This window comes from Engystomops pustulosus, chromosome 4 (assembly GCF_040894005.1).
Source record: "Engystomops pustulosus chromosome 4, aEngPut4.maternal, whole genome shotgun sequence".
Taxonomy (NCBI): Eukaryota; Metazoa; Chordata; class Amphibia; order Anura; family Leptodactylidae; genus Engystomops; species Engystomops pustulosus.
This window is the reverse complement of record NC_092414.1, coordinates 119602304-119624103: the sequence shown is the minus strand read 5'-3', so window position 1 is coordinate 119624103 and position 21800 is coordinate 119602304. Positions and strand designations below refer to the sequence as shown.

General features: G+C 41.0%; 1 protein-coding gene across 1 annotated transcript in view; it reads right to left on the bottom strand.

Moving 5' to 3' along the window:
• RSBN1L (round spermatid basic protein 1 like) overlaps window positions 1-21800 on the bottom strand; it is a 52389-nt gene that overhangs the window by 27752 nt on the left and 2837 nt on the right. Inside the window, exon 2 of the mRNA XM_072147235.1 lies at window positions 8169-8285. Within this exon, the coding sequence (XP_072003336.1) occupies window positions 8169-8285 (117 nt within the window). The remainder of the gene's footprint in view (window positions 1-8168; window positions 8286-21800) is intronic.

Below are 21800 nucleotides of genomic sequence, written 5' to 3'. Positions count from 1 at the left end.
ATTTGTATTTTATGTTCTTGTTTAGCCGCCTGAGGTTTATAATAAGTCGAAGGGTCCCATTTGGCTTTTTCACAAGAAATAAGGGGGAGTAGAAGCCCTTCTTTTCTTCTTCTTTGGGAACTGTAACAATTACCTTCATTGTTAACAATTCTTGAAGATTCTTCCATAGCTGTATTGTCATTCTCCGAGATGTTAGGTTGGAGACAAGAAATTTTTGTTGTGGAGGGGAGCTGAATTCTATCTGGTAACCTGATTTGATGATACTCAGGATCCACTTGTTTGATGTGATCGTTTCCCATCTGTGGAAAAAGAAAAGAAGACGCCCCCCTACCTGGTAGTCACTGTTTTTTTGATTGATGTGGAAGGTTGGAGAATAGATATCCTCGGCCTCTTCCACCTTTGTTGAAGGACCAGCGGCCCTGTTTTCCTCTGCCTCTGGAGTCTTTAGAATCCTTGGGATTCCGAAAGGAATAGTTTTTCTGGGGTTTCTTAATTTCCGGAAAACCTTTCTTTTTATCAGAGGCTTTTTCCAGAAGAGTATCCAGTTCAGCGCCGAACATGAAGTCTCCTGTGAATGGGATGTTGCAGAGCTTTGTCTTGGATTTTACATCCCCTCCCCACTGTCTAAGCCAAATAGCCCTACGGACTGAATTAGATAGAGCCCCTTCTTTTGCTGACAGTCTGATGTTTTCAGCTGAAGCATCAGCAAGAAAGCCTGTCGCTGAACGCAGCAGCGGTATTGTTTGTAGAAGGAGATCCTTGTCCGCATCTGTTTTAAGGTGGTCTTCCAATTCTCCTAACCAAAAGAACAGAGTTCTTGCTACCGAGGTAGCAGCTATGTTAGACTTGAGGCCGAGCATGGAAGATTCCCAAACTCTACGGAGTAGGGCATCAGCCTTTCTGTCCATGGGGTCTCTTAGTTGGGAAGAGTCCTCAAATGGCAGGTCCGTTTTTTTCACCACCTTAGACACTTGGATGTCTACCTTGGGGGGGCTGTCCCAGGTTTCTGTCTCTTTGGGGTCAAAGAGTAACCTGTTCCTGAACTCTTTAGTGATGTTTGCCCGCCCCTCAGGATTCTTCCATTCCTCCTGGACAATATCTTTTAGGGTCTGATTTATGGGGAAAACCCTTTTCCTTTTGGATTTTAACCCTCCAAACAATTCGTCTTGGATGGATTTTGGCTCTACCACCTCTTCTACGTTAAGCGTATTACGTACAGCTTTAAGGAGGTTATCCAGTTCCTCATTAGAAAAAAGGTATTTTGAGGTTCCTTTATCCTCGGACACCGAGGAGACATCATCAAGCGAGTCCTTCCAAGAATAGGTAGGAGCCGCAGAGTATTTATCATAGTCCGAATCAGTGTCCTGGGATCTAAGTTTTTTAGGAGCTGGCTCTTGATATAAATCCGGATCCTGGACCAGTTCAGGTTCGGGATTTGGCTCAGGGCCCAGTCCCGGTATCGGTCGGTTTAAATTGGTAAACATCATAAGAGAGGATTGGAATTCCTCCCGCATGGCCGCTTTAACCCTTTCAGGACCTGGCCCTTTTTTGTTTTTTCATTTTCATTTTTTACTCCCCATGATCAAAAATCCATAACTTTTTTATTTTTCCATGTAAAGAGCTGTGTGACGGCTTATTTTCTGCGTAACAAATTGCACTTCATAGAGATGGTATTGAATATTCCATGCCGTGTACTAGGAAGCGGGAAAAAAATTCCAAATGCAGTGAAATTGGTAAAAAAACGCATTTGTGCCGCCTTCTTGTGGGCTTGGATCTTACGGATTTCACTGTGCGCCTCAAATGACATGTCTACTCTATTCTTTGGGTCGGTACGATTACGGGGATACCAAATTTGTATAGGTTTTATAATGTTTTCATACATTTAAAAAAATTAAAACCTCCTGTACAAAAATTTTTGGGGGGATTTTGCCATCTTCTGGCGCTAATAACTTTTTTATACTTTGGTGTACTGAGCTGTGGGTGGTGTCGTTTTTTGCGGATTTTGATGACGTTTACAATGTTATCAATTTTAGGACTGTACGACCTTGTGATCACTTTTTATAGAATTTTTTAATTTTTTTAAATGACAAAAAAAGTGCCATTTTCGAATTTGGGCGCGATTTTCCGTTACGGGATTAAACGCAGTGAAAAACCGTTATCATATTTTGATAGATCGGGCATTTTCGGACGCGGCGATACCTAATGTGTTTATGATTTTTACTGTTTATTTATATTTATATCAGTTCTAGGGAAAGGGGGGTGATTTGAGTTTTTAGGGTTTTTTATTATAATTTTTTTTTTTTTAACTTTTTTTTATTTTTATTTTTAGTACTTTTCAGACTCCCTAGGGTACTTTAACCCTAGGGGGTCTGCACGATCCTTTCATATACTGCCATACTACAGTATGGCAGTATATGGGGATTTTACTCCTCATACATTACAATGTGCTGATAGCACATTGTAATGCATGGGTTAACCAGAAGTAGCCTCGGGTCTTCGCGAGACCCGAGGTTACCATGGCGACGGATCGCCGCTCCCCGATGACGTCACGGGGAGCGGCGATCCTCGAAAAGATGGCGGCGCCCACGCGCCGCCATGCTTTTAAAGCCGCCGGCAGCATTGCCGGCGGCGATCGAGGTGAAAACACCCGCGATCGGTGCTAGCACCGATCGCGGGTGTTACCGGTAAGCCTTTGCTGCAATATGCAGCAAAGACTTACCGGCTATGGAGAGGGCTCAGCGCGTGAGCCCTCTCCATGCACCCGTGGCCGACCCGTGACGTGCTATTACGTCACGGGTCGTGAAAGGGTTAAGCTCATTTAACATTGATTCCTTTTCCTGTTGTAGGGCCCTGGCTAGGCATTCAGAGCATAGTGATTTTGGATACAAATCTGATAATCTTATGTTACAGGAAAGACATCTTTTTGATTTAGTAACACATTTCCCTTTTTTGGGGTCCTTGTCTTTCTTCTCCTTGTCCTTAGGTCTAGAAGAGTCGTCCTAGGACAAGGAGACAGACTATATTAGAATCTAAACAATAATGCACACCAAATTTTTATCCCTTTTAAGTAAAGTTTTTTGGTTGTACTCACGGTACCCGGGACAATGGGGGAAGAACCAAGGTCGTCCGCCATAGTAAAGGATATTTTCCACAGCTTCAGTAGTGAACTCGTTGGTGGTATAGAGGCTGACACAAAGCAGGAAGCACTTTTAAACTTCCCGCCACCTTCTAAGCCAATCAGATGGCTTCTTTAAGAGTCACGTGACCCAACCCGGAAGTCGGGCGCACTGCGCATGCGCGAATCGGCCGGCGATACACGGCCGTCGCGCAGTACGCACCGGCGTACAGGAGGCAGTAGCTGTGGGAGGTAGCGCCCGGAAGCCGGGGGGCACCTCATCCAGGGTCCGGAGACCCATGCTCCCCTCGGCTTCAGCTCCAGGCCGCAGGAGGAGGGGAGCCAGGACACGTCCCGCAAGACGTCCAGCCAGGAAGGGAGGTACAGCCCCCGCTCGCGGCCCGTCCTGGGGGGGGTTTCTAATTTCATCCCTCCCCCCCCCCCCCAAGGGGAGAGACGAGGTCTCGCAACCCTGACCCTTGGTAGGGACAGGAATACACTGGGGAACAGCGGCAGAGGAGGGGCCTTATATCTTTCGCAACTTCCTGTCCCTACCAAAGGTCAAGGTGCAACCTCCAGGTGCCGTCATGGGGGACGTAATGGAAATCTATAACTTTTTTATTTTTCCATGTACACAGCTGTGTGATGGCTTATTTTCTGCGTAATAAATTACACTTCAAATGTTGGTATTTAAATATTCCATGCTGTGTACTGGGAAGCAGGAAAAAAATTCCAAATGCAATGAAATTGGTAAAAAAGCGCATTTGTGCCGTATTCTTGTGGGCTTATATTTTACGGATTTCACTGTACGCTCCAAATGACATGTCTACTTTATCCTTTGGGTCGGTAAGATTATGGGGATAACAAATTTATATAGGTTTTATTATATTTTCATACATTTAAAAAAATTAAAACCTCCTGTACAAATCTTTTGGGGGATTTTGCCATTTTATGGCGCTAATAACTTTTTAATACTTTGGTGTATGGAGCAGTGGGTGGTGTCTTTTTTTGCTGATTTTGATGACTTTACAATGTTATTTTTAGGACTGTACGACCTTTTGATCACTTTTTATAGAATTTTAATTTTTTTTTTTAAATGGCAAAAAAGTCCCATTTGAGTTAAGGGTTTTTTATTATATTTTTTTAAACTTTTTTTTTTATTTTAATTTTTACTATTTTTCAGAATCCCTAGGGTACTTTAACCCCAGGTTGTCTGTAAGATCCTATCATATACTGCCATACTACAGTATGAACAGTCATGGCAGTATATGGGGATTTTACTCCTCATATCCCGGGGAGCTACGATCCTCGGAAAGATGCCGGCGCCGCCATCTTTTTGAAGCTACAGACACCGCGATCGGTGCTGGCAGCCCTCTCCATGCATCGGGGCCCAGCATGTGACGTAATACTACGTCACATGTCGGTAAGGGGTGAAAGGGGTCGTCCACTTTAAGCACATTTCCGCAAATAATCAATATTGTTTGTGTAATGAGATGTTACAGAAAGTATACTGGAAAATTGTGCATCAATTCCTGACAATTCCTAGATCTCTTCTTGCTGTCATGCAACCGGAGGCTTTATCAATTACTTTCTACAGATAAACACCGGTCCATAGTCATGTGAACTAACGTAGGTGCACGTCTCGTTACAACACATTGAAATGCCAACGAGCCATATACCTGTGTGACATCACATGACCATAGAACTTCCTATAGAAGCTTCCTATAGAAAGGCAGCAAGTAAAGATTTAGAAAACAGATGAATTGATACAGAGAAAAAGAATGTATAACATTTCGTTACACAAGCAATATTAATTATTTGCTGTAATGTGCTTGAAGTGGACTACTCCTTTAACCCCTTAGCCACTTTTCACCTTCCTGACACAGCCCATTTTTTTTTTTTTTTTTAAATCTGACATGTGTCACTATAAGTGGTTATAACTTTGGAACCTCTTAACATATCCAAGTGATTTTGAAATTGTTTTCTCGGGACACTTTGTACTTCATGTTATATAAAAAAATTTCGGTGGTATGTTTTGCATTTATTTGTGAAAAAAATAACCAGATATTTGGTGAGAATTTGGAAAAATTCTGGATTTTTGAAATTCAAAATTTTTCAACACAGTGATAAACTTAATAACTAACATTTACCGAATGTCTGCTTTATGTGGACATGTTTTTTTATGCGTCCTCACATTTTTGTAGGATGTTACGGGACTTTAGGTACAATTTTTAACATTTTCATAAAAAAAATGCAAAATCATGCCTCTGAGGGACCTGCTCAGGTTTCAAGCATCTGAAAGGCATAAAATCCCATAAATTACCCCATTATAAGAAACGACACCCTTCAACGAATGTAAAACAACTTATTTTTGCTTTAACCCCTGTAAAACAATTAAAGGGTTAACAAACTCTTGTGCAATTTAGAAATTTCACATTTTTGGGCTAAATGAATGTGTTTTTCAAAAAATGTACATATTCACAGTGGATGAAATACCAAAATGCTCCAAAGTTTGATACCCAATTTCTCCTGAGTGCCAATACCCGATATGTGGTAGTAAACTGCTGTATAGGCACACGCCATGGCTTTGAAGGGAAGCTGCGCCATTCAGAGCAGATGCGCATTGTCACTTTTTAATTGGTATACAACAGGGGTCCCCAAACTACGGCCCGTGGGCCACATGCGGCCCGCGGACCGTTTTGGTCCGGCCCCGACGCTTGGCGCACCGGCGCCGGTCCCCCACGCCCTTCGACAGTCGGGCAGGAGCCTCTGTCCGTCCGGACAGGAAGCTCCTGCCCGTCACTGTATAGTGCTCGATGCGGCCGGAAACGGCCGCTCGAGCACTATTACTGGAGCGATGTGGCCGGAATACAACCCCGGCGCACATCGCTCCATGAACTTGGCTGCGCGGCCGCGCGATGACGTCATCACGCGGCCGCGCACCCCTTCCTGCCCGGACGCGGCAAGAAGATAGAAGACTTAGGTAAGTAGAGGACAGTTTTTATTTTTTATCAAAAAAGATTGTGGCGACTGGGGGCCAATAGTTAGTTATGAGGGGCAGCTTAGGAAATAATTAATTATGAGGGGCAGTATAGGGAATAATTAATTATGAGGGGCAGCATAGGGAATAATTAATTATGAGGGGCAGCTTAGGAAATAATTAATTATGAGGGGCAGCACAGGAAATAATTAATTATGAGGGGCAGCATAGGGAATAATTAATTATGAGGGGCAGCATAGGGAATAATTAATTATAAAGGGCAGCTTAGGAAATAATTAATTATGAGGGGCAGCATAGGAAATAATTAATTATGAGGGGCAGCTTAGGAAATAATTAATTATGAAGGGCAGAATAGGAAATAATTAATTATAAAGGGCAGTATAGGATATAATTAATGTTGGGGCCAACATAGGAAATAATTATGAGGGGAAGCATAGGAAATAATTAATGGTGGGGGCAGCTTAGGAAATAATTAATGGTGGGGGCAGCATAGGAACTAATTAATGGGGGAGGGGCAGCATAGGAAATAATTAATGGTGGGGGTATAGGAAATAATTAATTATGAGGGGCAGTCTAGTAATTAATGGGGGGAGGCATATTCAATAATTAATGGAGAAGGGTCCCAGTATATTTAATAATTGGCCCAATTAATTAATTAATTGGGGCAATATATAAAATAGTTCACAAGGTGGTGCAGTATGTTAAATAATTAATTGAGGGGGTACCAGTGTATTGCGGATGCGGTCACATGGACCGCTATTTATTTTTAAACTTTAGTCCGGCCCTCCAACGGTTTGAGGGGGACAGTGAACGGCCCCCTAGGTAAAAAGTTTGGGGACCCCTGGTATACAATCTTTATTAGTTGACAATTTGAATATATAAAGGGCTTATTTGCTTATTAGATGAACTTTTCAAATACTTCCTTTTAGTGCGTCTTTAGCTTACTGATAAGATTTTATTAAGTCTTAAATGTATGGAGACTTTCCTTTCTTTTTGAATTGAGTAATGTATTCTTTATTCTATAGATCACTACGATTACGGTGATCTCATTTATATAGTTTTTAAAATATATTTTTACATTTTTACTGAAGAAAAACTTATCAAGAAAACCTCATGTATTTTTATATTGCCATCTTCTTAGACAAAACTTAAATATTTTTTGTTCACAGAGATGGTATAGGGCTTACCTTTTTACATGCCGAGTTGTCCTTTCGAGTGGTAACATTTTGGCACATACAACCTTTTTTTAAATTTAAGGGATTTTATGAAAATGTACATGGCAATTTCTTTGGGTTTTGTTTTTACGGCATTTTTTTTTTTTTACAGGTTAGCTTGAACAGACCTGTTTCAGAGTGCACAAAATGCCAGATGTAGTTGCAAACACTGCGTACTAAAATATATATATATATATATATATATATATATATATATATATATATATATATACACACACACACACACACACACACACAAGTATAAGCCAATTTTTTCAGCACAAAAAATGTGCTGAAAAACTCAAAATTGGCTTATATTCGAGTATAATAAATTCAAAACTCACCTTTCCGTCGCCCCCCACATATCTTCTCTTGTACCGTCAGTAGCGGCAGGTCCGTGTGCGCCAGCCGCTGCCGTCAGAAAGGAGTTTGGATTTTTTTTTCTGGGTGCTACCTGGGGCAGATGCTGGCTGTATAAGTGGACATGCTGGATGGCTATTTCCTTGGGAGCAGGGGGCTGGCTAGTTATATACTAGGAGCTTGTTGGTTGAGGGCATGGCCTGGCTATATATATAGGGTAACTGGCTGGCACCAAAGCATTTCCCACCCTAGTCACACTTTAGTCAATAGGCTTTCCCAGTTTTTTTGTGGTAAAATAAGGTGCCTCGTCTTATACTCGAATATATACAGTAATAGTTAGCATGATCTGCTACCTCCAAATTATTTCATAAACCTCTACCAAAACAAGTACAACTTAACTTCCATACCAAACACAATGGTAGAAAAGTTGTAGTATAGATTCTACAACACAGTATCCCCAGGTCAGGACACACCTTACCTTTTTGAGGGAGCTTCACTTCTCCATTCTCCTTCTTGGACTCATTCATAAGTTTATGTTTCTTTTTTTCCTTCTGTTTCTCTTTATCCTTGATCTTGATTCTCTCTTTCATTTCAACTTAAAAGAGAAAAAAAAAAAATTCACATTTTCAATGGAAAAATAATAATTGCTGTAATGGTAATGGAGAAATTGTCTATTTATTTTTCACTCGGTCAGATCGATTTGGGACCCTAAACAACTACAGCTCCTTATCCCGGCTTCACTGCACATGCGCCGTGCCTACCCTAGGGGACGATGCACAAGCTGAATATACAATTTTCTTTTTTTTTTTTTATCTTCATGCCTTAAAATAAAAACAGGATGATTTGGGAAGCTAAACCACTGGCCATTAGGACAGGTTCCCTTTAAAATCCATACAGAGCTGTATGAGGGTTTGTTTTCTGATTAAAGGAAACTTACCACCACGGATTTACCTATTAAGGTAAATGCAGTGGTAGGTGCATCTAATGTATGCAGACATCTTCCCTGGTCTGCGAAGCCACAGCTCTGCGCATGTGCAATCACTCTGGAACCGAGCCCATGCAGCCACCGCTCTGTGTTCTGCGCATGTGAAGAAATGCGGTTTCCTGGACGAGCTACGAGGAGCTGCACACTGAGCTGGGTAGGAGGATCAAAAGAGGCTACGGGGGTGTGGGTAGCTGCGTTGTGTAGCCTCAGCTCCAGCTACTCCACTAAAAAGGGCTATCCTTTCATACATTAGATGTACCTACCAACGGATCTACCTTAATAGGTAGATCCGTTGTTATAGGTTCCTTTAACGAATTGTACTTCCTAGTGACTGTATTTCATTCTTTGCAGTGTATTGGGAAGCTGGAAAAAAAAATTTCTAATGTAATGAAAAACCTTATTTGCCCCATTTTCTTATGTACACAGTTTTTACACCTTTCAATGTGCACTCCAAATGACACGCCATGTATTCTTTGGTTAAAGAAACAAAATTAAAATCTTTTGTACCAAGAAAATGTTCCTTATTTTGCACTATTCTGACGCCAATTACTTTTTCATACTTCAGTGTTCTCTGTAAGGTGAGCTGTATAAGGTCTCATTTTATGCAGGATGAGCTGACATTTTCAGTAGTACCATTTTGGGGACTTTTTGGGGATTTGCATGACTTTTTGACTACTTTTTATTCAAGAGTTGTAAAATGACGAAAAAGTTGGGTTTTGGACACCATTTTCCTGTTATGGAGTTTGTCACCAGGAATAACTGTTTTTATATTTTTAGAGGGAATTTTGTAGAGTGGCGATACCTAACATCTTTAGGATTTTATTTGTTTATTTTATATGCATTGTAGGTAAAAGGTGATATGAATTTTTACTTTTTTTTTTTATTTTAAAGGCTTTTTCCATTTCATACTTTATCTACCTTAAGGTGTTTAAACGCTGAGAGGTCTGATAACTCATGCAGTATGCTGCAATACAACTGTTTTGCAATATAATGTGCATATACAGATCTATTACTGGCTTCCTCTAGTAGTTAGCAAGTGTTAACTAGTAGCCATAGGAGCCTCGCAAAAGATCAGCAACCTCTTACGATGTTGTGGGGGGTTGCTGATTGGCAGTAATATGTGAAGCTGCCATTTAGGTGAAATAATTGGCTTTGGCCAGGACAACCAATAGATTATCTGCCAAGACTCTTGCCAGCACCAAACACAGCAGTAAGCTGCATTTTTCCGCTATATAATACAGCAGATACCTGGCCTGTGTGTAGAGCGTATGACCCTTTTAAATATAGCCCTAACCTATTTATGTCTTATATTTACAATGGGCAGTTCTTAAGCGGTTAAGAGCAGGTATCAATGGGGAGTATATAATTATTAAAAAAAAAAAAATACCCATACCAATAGTAATTTGGGAAATTGCAACTACGGGTCTTCCCACCTCTAATCACAATTTTAAGATAAAAGTAGTATCCAGTCAAAACATAATGATTGATTTGCATAAAAAACACACACACACACTGTCTGCACCACATTTGTAAAGAGTTTTAGACAGTTTTCCGTCTCTCCTACCACTAGCTTGACAAAAGGGGCATGACCTAAGAAAGGGGCGCGGCATCACAACAAAAAGGTCCCTGGGCCAGAAATACTGCTGACCCAACAGAATCGTGTCCTAACTTTCTAGCGTAAAGTAAGTCAACTAATAGAAGGTGCAGAGTACTACTAGACAGTCTTATACTAGGACAGATTTATCATCCAGCATTAGACACTTATAAATCCGGTGCAGAATAAGACTGTCCAGTCTAACTGCACTGTATAACCTTAAGATATTTAATAATTCTGCGTGCTACTCATGAATGTCAGTTTTTCTTAATTGGTGGTCACAAATATAGATATTACAGCCCCCACCAATTCTGTAAAACTGAACATTTTTACAAATTTATTAATACTTTAGAGATAAAAGTCCTTGTGCGTACATAAAGTCTTAGGGTTTATTCAGACTGCTGCGTCTGCGGCGCATGTGCAAAAAAATATTGTATCCGCATCCACTTTTTTTGTCCGTATCTCATCCCAAAAAAAAAAAAAAATAAAAACCCAAACCCCCCCCCCCCAAAAAAAAACACCATAACACCTGATGTGTGAACAGACGCATAGGATTTAATGACCTGTAAGCCATCCACAAAAACAAAAAAGTAATAAAACAAACATAGCATACAAATCCCAAAAGTGTTTGTATTTTTGGTAAGTGTAGTTACATTCATACTTGGAAAGGAAATAGTCAGGACACTCAGCCAAAATAAATGGACCTTTAGTTCCCGTACTAATGCAGATAAAACAGAAACCAGGGCTTTTAATCCTTAATATAAAATTAAACAAAATGGCAGACAGCCAGAATACTTCTTGCAAAAATTCACAGTTACTACATACATTATGCTCACTACCTGAGAGAAGAAGGGCAAGAAACTAGAGTAAATATTGGAACAGTCATGTTCCACTAGAAAGGAAGCTGCTTCTTTCACTGTCAAAGAAACCGCACAATGTAGAACTATTCATTGGAAAAAAAGGTTTCATACACTTACACTGCACAGGAGGAAACAGAACCCATCAGTTGTTAAGAGCCAAGTGATGAGAGGCACGTCCAAGTGATGAAGGCTTACTAATTTGTGTTGGGTATATGGAACATTATAGTATCAGCAGCTTAACCCCTTTAGTTGCTTTTTTAATCCCTTTTACATCTGTATCCCCCACACCCCTCGAAAATCCACAACTTCAATTTTTAAGGGATTGTTTTCTGTGTAACAAACTGTCCTTCCTAGTGACTATTGGATATTCCATGCACTGTACTGAGAAGCTAGAGAAAAATTCTGAAGGCAAACACATTCGCATCATTTTCTTGTGGGCTCGGATTGTAGGGTTTTCACTGTTCAGTCTAAAGGACACCTTCACATTTTTTGGGCTGGTACAAACACAAACCATGTTTTACAGGTTGAGCAGTAGGACAATGTGTGTTGTTTAACCCAAGCATCTAAAAAGGTAAATTTCAGAATTATTATATAATTGTATATTATGGAATCCGAGTCCGTACAAAAAAAAAAAAAAAAAAACTGACTCCACCAAAATGGTCAAGGACTCCATGACTCCTACTCCACAGCCCTGCCCTTTGCCAGAGCGATGTGGTAGTTGTGTGTCAGCAGTTCCAGCATGATAAAGCTTGATGCAATGGATTGGCCTGCTCATGTCTTGTCCCACCCACCAAAGCCACATTGCAGAATAGACTGTCCAACAATGGACTGATGCTTCATCCAGGTCTAGGAGGAGATCCCTCAGGAGCATGTCAGGTATTGTAGGGAGGTCATACAGGCACATTAAGACCAAACACGATTAAGGCTTACTTCTGCCATGAGGCTTTTTTTAATGAAGGTGGATAAGCATGAAATTTGATTTTTCACTTTGATTTTGAGCATTATTGTAAATCAAGGCCCCCCATGGGACATTCATTTTGTTTTTTGTTCATTCTTGTGTTTTATTGTTTTAAACACATTCCACTACACAATATAATATATAATAAAGAACTGCAACTGGAATACAGGAACATTGGATCTATGATATGGCATTTAGTGTTTATTTATATTGGGCAAAAAACCTTGAGCATTATTTGTAAGGACTGAATTAAGCAGCCTTAATCCGCAGCAATAAATTCTAAGATTCTGCAGCGAAGTTATTATGCAGGGTGCGCTCTTTCATACATAGAATAACTAGGTAATTCTCATGTACAGGCAGACGGAGAAGGAATCACTCGGCAGCGAGTGACATGAAATAGAGCTGAAAAGTGCATATGCAAAAAAATTCATAACACTTACGCGAAAGCATTTATTTTGCCACTTGTTTTTCTGTGAGGGGAATTGGGCCAGTTTTTGCATTATTAGAGCCCTTGATAATCGGATTTGGAGGATGACCTTTAACATGAACCACTAGTACACACCTGACAACAACAAACTTTGCAGTCCTTTGTAGTCACAGGAATTCATCTTACGGATGTAAAGCTGGAATTATACTTCAGGAAGGAGTGATACAGTTATACAAGAGTGTACACGAGAAACCTTACGCCACACTGGCAGAAATAGCTAGACTGTTCTGCACGGTTACCATAACAACAAATACATTTATGACATTTACCATGTTTCCAGCAGGAGATCGAGTCTCCATTTTACAGTATACAGCTGGTAAGCTGTAAGCTTAAACAAACCTGTCACCAGGAATGTCCTTTTTAGCTGGTGACAGTTTTCAATAGCTTATTCTTTGCAGATGTTAGGACTCCCCTTGTCAGCAATCAGAATTATTTCAGTCTAAATGCTCTTAAATGGGCAGCAGTGTGGCTGGGTGGGTAGCACTTCTGCTTTGCAGCGCTGGAGTCCTGGTTCGAGTCCCACCCAGGTCAACATCTGCAAAGAGTTTGTACTGTATGTTCTCTCCTTGTGTGGGTTTCCTCCGGGTATTCCGGTTTCCTCCCACACTCCAAAACATACTGGTAGGTTGTTTAGATAGTGAATACAGCCAATTTGGCATGCTTTGTACAGCGCTGCATAATTTGTGTGTGCTATATAAATAAAGGAATTATTATCTTAGATGTTGTAACACTACGGCGAGACAGACCCTTACCCCGTTCAGTTCTGTACTAGTGATGTCAGCTGCAATGTTGAAATGATAATGCATGAAGATGGTCAAGCACCTGAAAACTACCTTGGTGCAGTGTCAGTTAAAAGGGGGTGGACAAGGCTCAGTAGCAGAGCCTGCGTATCTGCTGTATTATTCAACAAGAATTAGCCACTAGCCCCAGCTTGCTAACCGGTCGTGATTGGCGACTTCTAGGCCCATGATGCAACCCTTCACATTACACTGACAGATTTTGGAAAATAGGAAATGTAGTGCCAACATACCAATGCAGTCACTCCCAGGTGTAGGCCTAGTGTGGCCAACATGCACAACTCCCCGCTGCCCTGCCCAATCAAATTGGTCAGTCTATGCACAATTTCTCCAGACTAGTGGGGGACCATAGGTGTGGGGTCCAGAAAGTGACCATAGCCCAATCAAATATGTGGGTTTAATTTTCTGTATACAAGCAGCTGCCAGCAGAACCAAATTTCAAGCTTGGTTGTAGGTGGTTCCACTAGTCATTTATGAAGGATAGACTGGGTTGAATCTTCATTCCAGAAGAAGCCCACAAAGTCTTAAAATTCTTTCTAAGACTTGCACACCCATGCCCAGTTGAGAATACACAAAACCATTTGAAACAATCGAATCATCTGCCCACTGGCTGGCAGTATTCGCCACAGGGGCAAGTTTAGGGCTCTTGTACACAAACAGTGCAGTGGGTAGGAGTCTTGCATAATATAGAAATATAATGCAAGTTTGTTCCCTCTGCCGGCCAAACAGCAGCGATGGAACTGTATTCACTATAACCACTCCCTTTGACCCAAGGTATAAATAAGCTTTGACATCATCTATTGTTAGTAGCGGAGGTAATAATGGCATTTTCTAAAGAGGTATTATAAATTCTATTCATTATGTAACTGAAAGACTTGTTTTTTCTCAAGGTCTTTCTCTGCATCGGAGTCTTTCTAGTCCACAGGGTTGTGAAGTCGGAGTCTGACCATTTAAAGGTTCCTGTAGAGCCCTATTCACTTACTGACTCCCTTCTTTTAGCTAAAATGTGTTCGCTTACATCCACATAAAGCACCTTTTATATTCCCTGGCATCAGAGGGGGCGTGTCTTGCTCGGTCAGCCCCTCCAATCTACTCCACCCCATGCCTTATGCCTCCTTACTGGTCACAGTTCATGTCATGCGACCAGAGTGACATAATCTCAGGTCCTTATGATTCTTAATAATAGCAAACTGTACCAGTTGCTGGTATCTGACCATATGAAGTCACAGCAGCCTCCATGGACTTCTACTCCTCTCCATCCTCCAAGGAGGCTGCTGTGATTTCATGTAATCATATACATGGTGTGCAGTTTGCCATTCTTAGAAGTCTGAAGGACCTACGATGATGTCACTAATCACATGTCATGAATGTAACAAGGCACCATTTAAAAAGATTGACACAATATTTCCCATCTGTACATAGAGCTTTATATGTCTGTAATCGAATATTAGCAGACAGTCCCAAGGAGGCAGAGCAGGGATTTGAAGAGACTCAGAGCTGTCTGTCAGAATAATGGGGCGTGGTTCACTGGTATCTGACTCCTCTCTCAGAAGAGTCAGAAAAGCTAATTTGCAAATCAGAAAAAAACATCTGTAATTAGGGTACAGTGCCTCACTGGCAGCTAATTTTAGGTGATATAGGGAGGACTTGTAACACTTTATCAGTAGGCAGTGTTAGTCTGAAATTAACTTTTAAAATTATGGTAATCAGTGCGAAGGGCTCTGGGGGTGCTTCACAGGCTGTTACAATGAGCAGTGCACCTCCCACCGCACTTTCTTCTGTGGCTAGATTACACAGGCAGGAGGAGGAGAAGGTAGAAACATGTGCTGCTCATTGTAATAGCCTTTGAATCTGCAGAACTGAGGAGCTCTGGTAACGCCCACAGAACCCTGTAGGTTCATCGCCATAATTGTAAAAGTTGATTTTAGAAAGAAGGGGGCTATGGATAACAAATATAAGATTACCAGTGTCACTGTGTCTGGATCTATGTGTAAGTGTCATAGGTTAATAATGCTTGATTTTGATGATAGATTCTTTTTAAGGGGCCACAACAGTCACCAGCGCCCTAGAAGAAATATCAACCACAGTACTGCAGAAAATGCCACCTCAAAATTAAAAATACGTCAGTTAACCAACAAATACCACAAAAACCAAATACAGGCGGCCCCCTACTTAAGAACACTTGACTTACATACGACCCCTAGTTACAAACGGACCTGTGGATATTAGTAATTTACTGTACTTTAGTCCTAGGCTTCAATAAAAAGCTTTATCACAGGTGTCTACAATAAAGCTTTATTGTTAATCCTGGTTCTGATGACAATCCAACATTTTTAAAATCCAATTGTCACAGAGACCAAAAAAGTTTTGACTGGGGTTACAATAATAAGGTATACGGTTCCGACTTACATACAAACTCAACTTAAGAACAAACCTACAGAACCTTGTATGTAACCCGGGGACAGCCTGTACTTCATTTAGAGCAGAACACCAACACTGGAAACCAGAGCAGAATAAATCCTGGAGGCAACTCCAAGGCTTGACAGGCTGCATGTGCGGCCACAGTAGTGCAGCCCTAAAAGGCTACTGGGTCGTTATCGGAGCCGCTCTGCCGCAAATTCACAGGCTGTTACAGACTTCAAGGAGCACTTCCCCCTCCCACTGTATGTTGAAACTTCCCCTGCTGCTGGGAGATCCCATCAGGCAGAGGGAGGGGTTTATTTCGGTGCAGCCTATTAATCTGCAGCATGGAGGGGCTTTATTTTAAAATTTTAAAAATTGATTTTAGAAGGAAGGCGGCCATGGATAGCAAATATAAGAAAATAACCACAATCACAGAGCCTGGATCTATGAGTGTCTTGGGCTTACCACGCTTGATTTTGATGGGTAGATATCCTTAAAGTTTGTACCTCCAACCATACTGACTGATAAAATAAAAGGAAATATGTAATTTGGACCACACAGCAAAAGCTATGAACCAAGTCTTCAAGGTCACCATTTTTTTTTAACCAATTGAACATGTGGACTTTATTTTCAGATTCAGAGCACGTTTCACAGAATTATAAAGTGGTGCCCTCACACGGTTCTGTATACAAAAATTGTTACAGCTAGTCATGAATCATTTTAAAATTAATGACAAAGCTTCTAGCCATTATATTATAGTCAGTTTTGCTTATTTTTGGGCACAAATATCAGTATGTCTATCATATTCACAGTAGGGGCCTTCCCGCTATGCCTGTGTGCTTCCAGTAATCCTGGATCCTTACTGAGCTGAAATAGCTGCTGGACATAGGCACTGATAGCTTGTCCCCTGTAGACAATAATACTGCACAGAATTCTCCCAAAGCTAGAAGAAAAGCAGTAAGCAAAAAAAATTTTTTTTATCAAAAATGGTGGTAGAACAAAGATTATGGAGATAGGAATTTAATGATCATGATGATGATTATGTCCCAGAAGAGGATACAACTGTCTTAAAATAGTGGGATTGGCAAATGTACCATAGATTGGTGTACATGGAAATATAGTCACAAGAAATTCTTGATGAAATTCAGAGTTTGGCTGGTTATGGCGATGTTTGTGATCAATACTATTGAATGTGAATGGAGGAGCTGCAGAGCTCATGCTGAGCCTACCAAAGTACAAAAATAAAACCTTCTCTTGATATGTGGGGGTCTATATCCCTTGGGTAGGGGATATATTGTTGGATCTAGAATGCCCCTTTAAGTATTGCCTGCCAAAAGAGCCACAACATTACAATTTCCATGGAAATCATTTGGGATACAAAATAAGAATCTATAAATAGGACAGGGTTTCCATGAAATGACATGAAGGTGGACTGAGATTAAAATAGGATCAATAATATTCTTGTGACTGTTGAATAATAGGTTAAAGGGGTTTTTCCAGCAGAAAATGCTTATAGATGGGGACTGGGGTCTCAGTGATGTACCTCTGTCGGGCCGCTCATTGCTCCTCAAGATGAATGTAGAACATATCTGCTCTGCTCCATTCATCTTAGAGAGTGACAAAGGGTGGACGGAGGTACTTTGGACCCCCCGTTCTTATGATCTTCATTACTGAGACCCCCACCAATCAGCAAGTTAGGCCCTAACTTGTTAGGTGGGAAAACCCCTTTAATTTAAATTATCAAAATCAAATTTAAAAAAATATATATATTCTGCAAATGATGATTATGGGGAGCCATTTTCTCTCTGCTGCTGTAGACCGCATTCAGAATCATGCTTTACAGCAATTACATGGAGCAAAGGCACAATAATCTGGAGATCCACAGACTTCTAGTGGATGTACTAAAATGTGCATAGATGTGTTATATCAATACCTTAAACCCCTTCCCGTTGATGCCCTTTTTGTGTTTCTTCTTTTCCCCTTTAAAAATCCACTTATTTTTCTGTGTACAGAGCTTTATAAGGGCGCGTCTTCTCCATAACAAACTACTTCCTAGCGGTAGTATTTCACTTTCCATGCCGTGTACTGAGGAGCAGAGAACAGTTTCAAATGCAATAAACGAACAAAAAAAAAAAAAAGTGTCCATTTCCTTGTGGGCTCTTCTTAGGATAAAAACAAACAAAAAAACAAAAACATTTCATTTGCCATATTCTGACAGTAATATTTTTTTCATACTTTGACATATGGAGCTGTGTAACGGGTCACTTTTTGCAGGATGTGATGATGTTTACATTGCTAATTTATGGGACCGTACAACCTCTTATTTTTTTTATTTGTTGCAAAATGACAAAAATACATTTGGACGCTAGGACATATTTTTTTTATTCTTGAAACAATAAATAAAATTAAAACGGTGGTGACAAGATCTAAATCAGAGAGACTCTAATATGAGTCTGCTATTCTTACACAGGCCCAGGCTAGGGCAATATAACACAAACAGTGATTGCCCAGACCCCCTCGTAAAATTAATGGAGGGGGAAGAAGATTCCTTCTACATCCTTTCACTAGTTCAACCAGAGGTTATGGCCTACTCATTAAAGGTCCCCATCTGGATTTATACATTAAAGGAGTATGTGGCACCATACATGTTTCAGTTTCCCCAATGTCCTCATATAACTATATGTAGTCTTCTGCAGTAAAATAGTCAAGAGATGGCTTAACTACAACAGGGAGCAATTACATGACCCCTAAACTATTACCACTACACTCATCATGCATAGTACGCATGCGTGCAGGGTATTCTGAGGAAAACGCTGGAATTACAAACAAGTGCATAGGATGTCCACTGGGCCAGAAGAGATTCTGAGGCATACAAGGGTTTGGTTACACCTCCTAGTGATAAAAGGCAATTATCCTATGCCAGGCCTCCTGATGTCATAACAAGCAGGGGGTGGTCAGGGAATCTATTTAAAAGTGGTCATTGTTTGGCGGTCCCAGGTGGACAGTCAGATTGAGCCTTTCTGCATCCCCAGGCACCAGACTTAAATTGTCATGTAATGTATTAAGTTCCGATTTCTTTATCCCTTTTTATTTTACCAAACTTATTTATTGCAGTTTATATTTATATCTGTTTAATGCGTCACCCTTTTTATATAATACCCCTTGTTAATTGTAAGCACTGTCTTTTTGATATTAAACGTCCATTAAATAAGAGCCTTCTTGTGTTCTAAAGATTCCACAAGTGAGGAGACGTTACCTACATTGATTGCTTAATTTCTAACTAATATTGGTGCATAAAATATCTTCTGTGCCTAGTCAGCCTATATATGACAAGTGGTGGCAGCTGTATCACTCAGGTTCTTTGAGGGCGGAGAGCCGTCAGAACATGGTCCAGTAAGGCCCGTCAAGGCCCCTTTCTAAACCAAAGTCAGATCCAATCAGCGAGCAGCCAGGTTCCTGACAAAAACCTTCTTTGCCAGATTCTGACACCAATAACTTTTTCATAGTCCAGTGTACAGAGCTGTGTAGGGGTCATTTGTTGTAGGACAAGCTGACATTTTCACTTTTACTATTTTGGGGATTATACAACCCTTTGATCACTTTTTATTTTTACAAGTGTTACAAAAAAAAAAAAAAAAAAAAAAACAACAAAGTGGTGATTAGATATTTCTAGTAAAGGGGTCCTTGGGCAAGAATAATTGTTTTTATATTTAAAAAAAAAAAAAAAAAAAAAAAAAAAAGGTACGTTTTTGGATAAGGGGATACCAAGCATGATTATTTTACTTGTTTATTTTTTTAGGTGTTCCAAGGAATGTGGTGCTTGAAGTTTAAAAAAAAAAATTAAAAAAAATGAAATTTTCTATTATTTCAGCCCCCTAGGGGTTTTTAGCAATCATATAATATACTGCAAAACAACTGTATACTGCTTCTATATTACTGCCTCTCAGACAGAGCGCAATATAGATATGCCAAGGACAGTTATGGGAACCCTAAACAGGCTCCTTCCGATGGCGTCACTGAAGCATTAAAATATACGGCGCCCATATAAAGCACTGTAAGGTGTCGCTGTCAGGTTTGACTGCAGCACCTAAAATATTAGCTGCTATGGTCGGGGCCAGTGCTGACAGCGGAGTTGCTGGCAGGTGTCCGTGGTACATTAAAAGCTTTATAAAATAAAAAATTAATAAAAGAAAACACAATTGTCTTTTTCCTTCAAAACAATTAAATGGAAGAACTTTTATCCCAATTATCCTTTTAGCGTAAAAAAAAGTTGAAGCGGCCGTTAGAATTAACCGGTTTAAAATTTTAATTTTCATTATCTATCTCCGCTCACAGAGGGTACAGAAAGGAAAGCAGATTTATTTACACTGTTAAAGGAATTTAATGATATTGCCTTTAAAGGGAACCCGTCACCAGGGACCCCATTTTCACAAAAAAAAGTTGCAAAAGCCCATTACATTCAAATTGCAAATCTGCCTTTCTGCTTTCTCTGAGTATATGTATTACGATGTGTGTGTTAAAATTTAACAGAGGATTTTGTATGGATGCAAGGCAAGACACAGGGGTTGGCTATGGCTGCATAAAAAAACAAACAAAAAAAAAAAAAAGCTTGTCTGCTGCTTTCTGCTCAGCTCTTGGCCCCCACCTCTGTGCTCTCATACAGACCCTCCCTCCAGCAAGTTCACAGTGTGGAGAGCTGACATCAGGGGAGAGTGAGGAGCTGTACAGCAAATGCTTAGAATAGGCCAAAATGCACATTTGTAACGCAAGTTTAATGGGCGTCTGCAGACGGTCTTTCGTAAACTGAGGTCCTTGGTGAGAGGTTCACTTCAGAGGATTGGGCATCAGCAAAATGAAGCAGTTGCAGCACTCCAACAAGTACAGTATTTGCTCAACATTCAAGAGAACATCCATAGATAACATGGCCCGTTTACAATCTAATTCCATTAGAGTGAATAGGGCTGAAATGCAATATCGAACACAGCCATTGAACAATTATGGCACTGCCCTTTGAACCACTCTCTCCTGAATGCCATAGTTTCTGGGTCTTAAAATAACATGTGGAAAATATATGTATTTTAAAGTGGCATCTAGTAAAGGTGATGCTGCTGAATTCAGGCAGATGTTTATGCAGCCACTGCCTTTATACAAGTCAGGCACAAAAGCTAGCACAGATGAAGAGTTTGTAAGCATTACAACAAAAATAACTACACAACTGCTGACAATAGCGGCCAGGAGAGGTCATTCCTCCTCAAATTTACCCTAATGTAAAGGCACATCATACTTTATTGCTGGAGTTGTAGCCAAATTCAAACTTGTGCTTACAGAAGCCAGCGCTCCTGTTCTGACCACAGCTTTCCCCATCACTGCCGGCCACTAACTGCTTAGAGAAGCCAGCGCTCCTGTTCTCCCCCAGCTTTCCCCATCACTGCCGGCCACTACATGCTTACAGTAGCCAGCGCTCCTGTTCTGACCACAGCTTTCCCCATCACTGCCGGCCACTATCTGCTTACAGAAGCCAGCGCTCCCGTTCTCCCCCAGCTTTCCCCATCACTGCCGGCCACTAACTGCTTACAGAAGCCAGCGCTCCTGTTCTCCCCCAGCTTTCCCCATCACTGCCGGCCACTAACTGCTTACAGAAGCCAGCGCTCCTGTTCTCCCCCAGCTTTCCCCATCACTGCCGGCCACTAACTGCTTACAGAAGCCAGCGCTCCTGTTCTGACCACAGCTTTCCCCATCACTGCCGGCCACTAACTGCTTACAGAAGCCAGCGCTCCTGTTCTGACCACAGCTTTCCCCATCACTGCCGGCCACTAACTGCTTAGAGAAGCCAGCGCTCCTGTTCTCCCCCAGCTTTCCCCATCACTGCCGGCCACTACCTGCTTACAGAAGCCAGCGCTCCTGTTCTGACCACAGCTTTCCCCATCACTGCCGGCCACTATCTGCTTACAGAAGCCAGCGCTCCCGTTCTCCCACAGCTTTCCCCATCACTGCCGGCCACTATCTGCTTACAGAAGCCAGCGCTC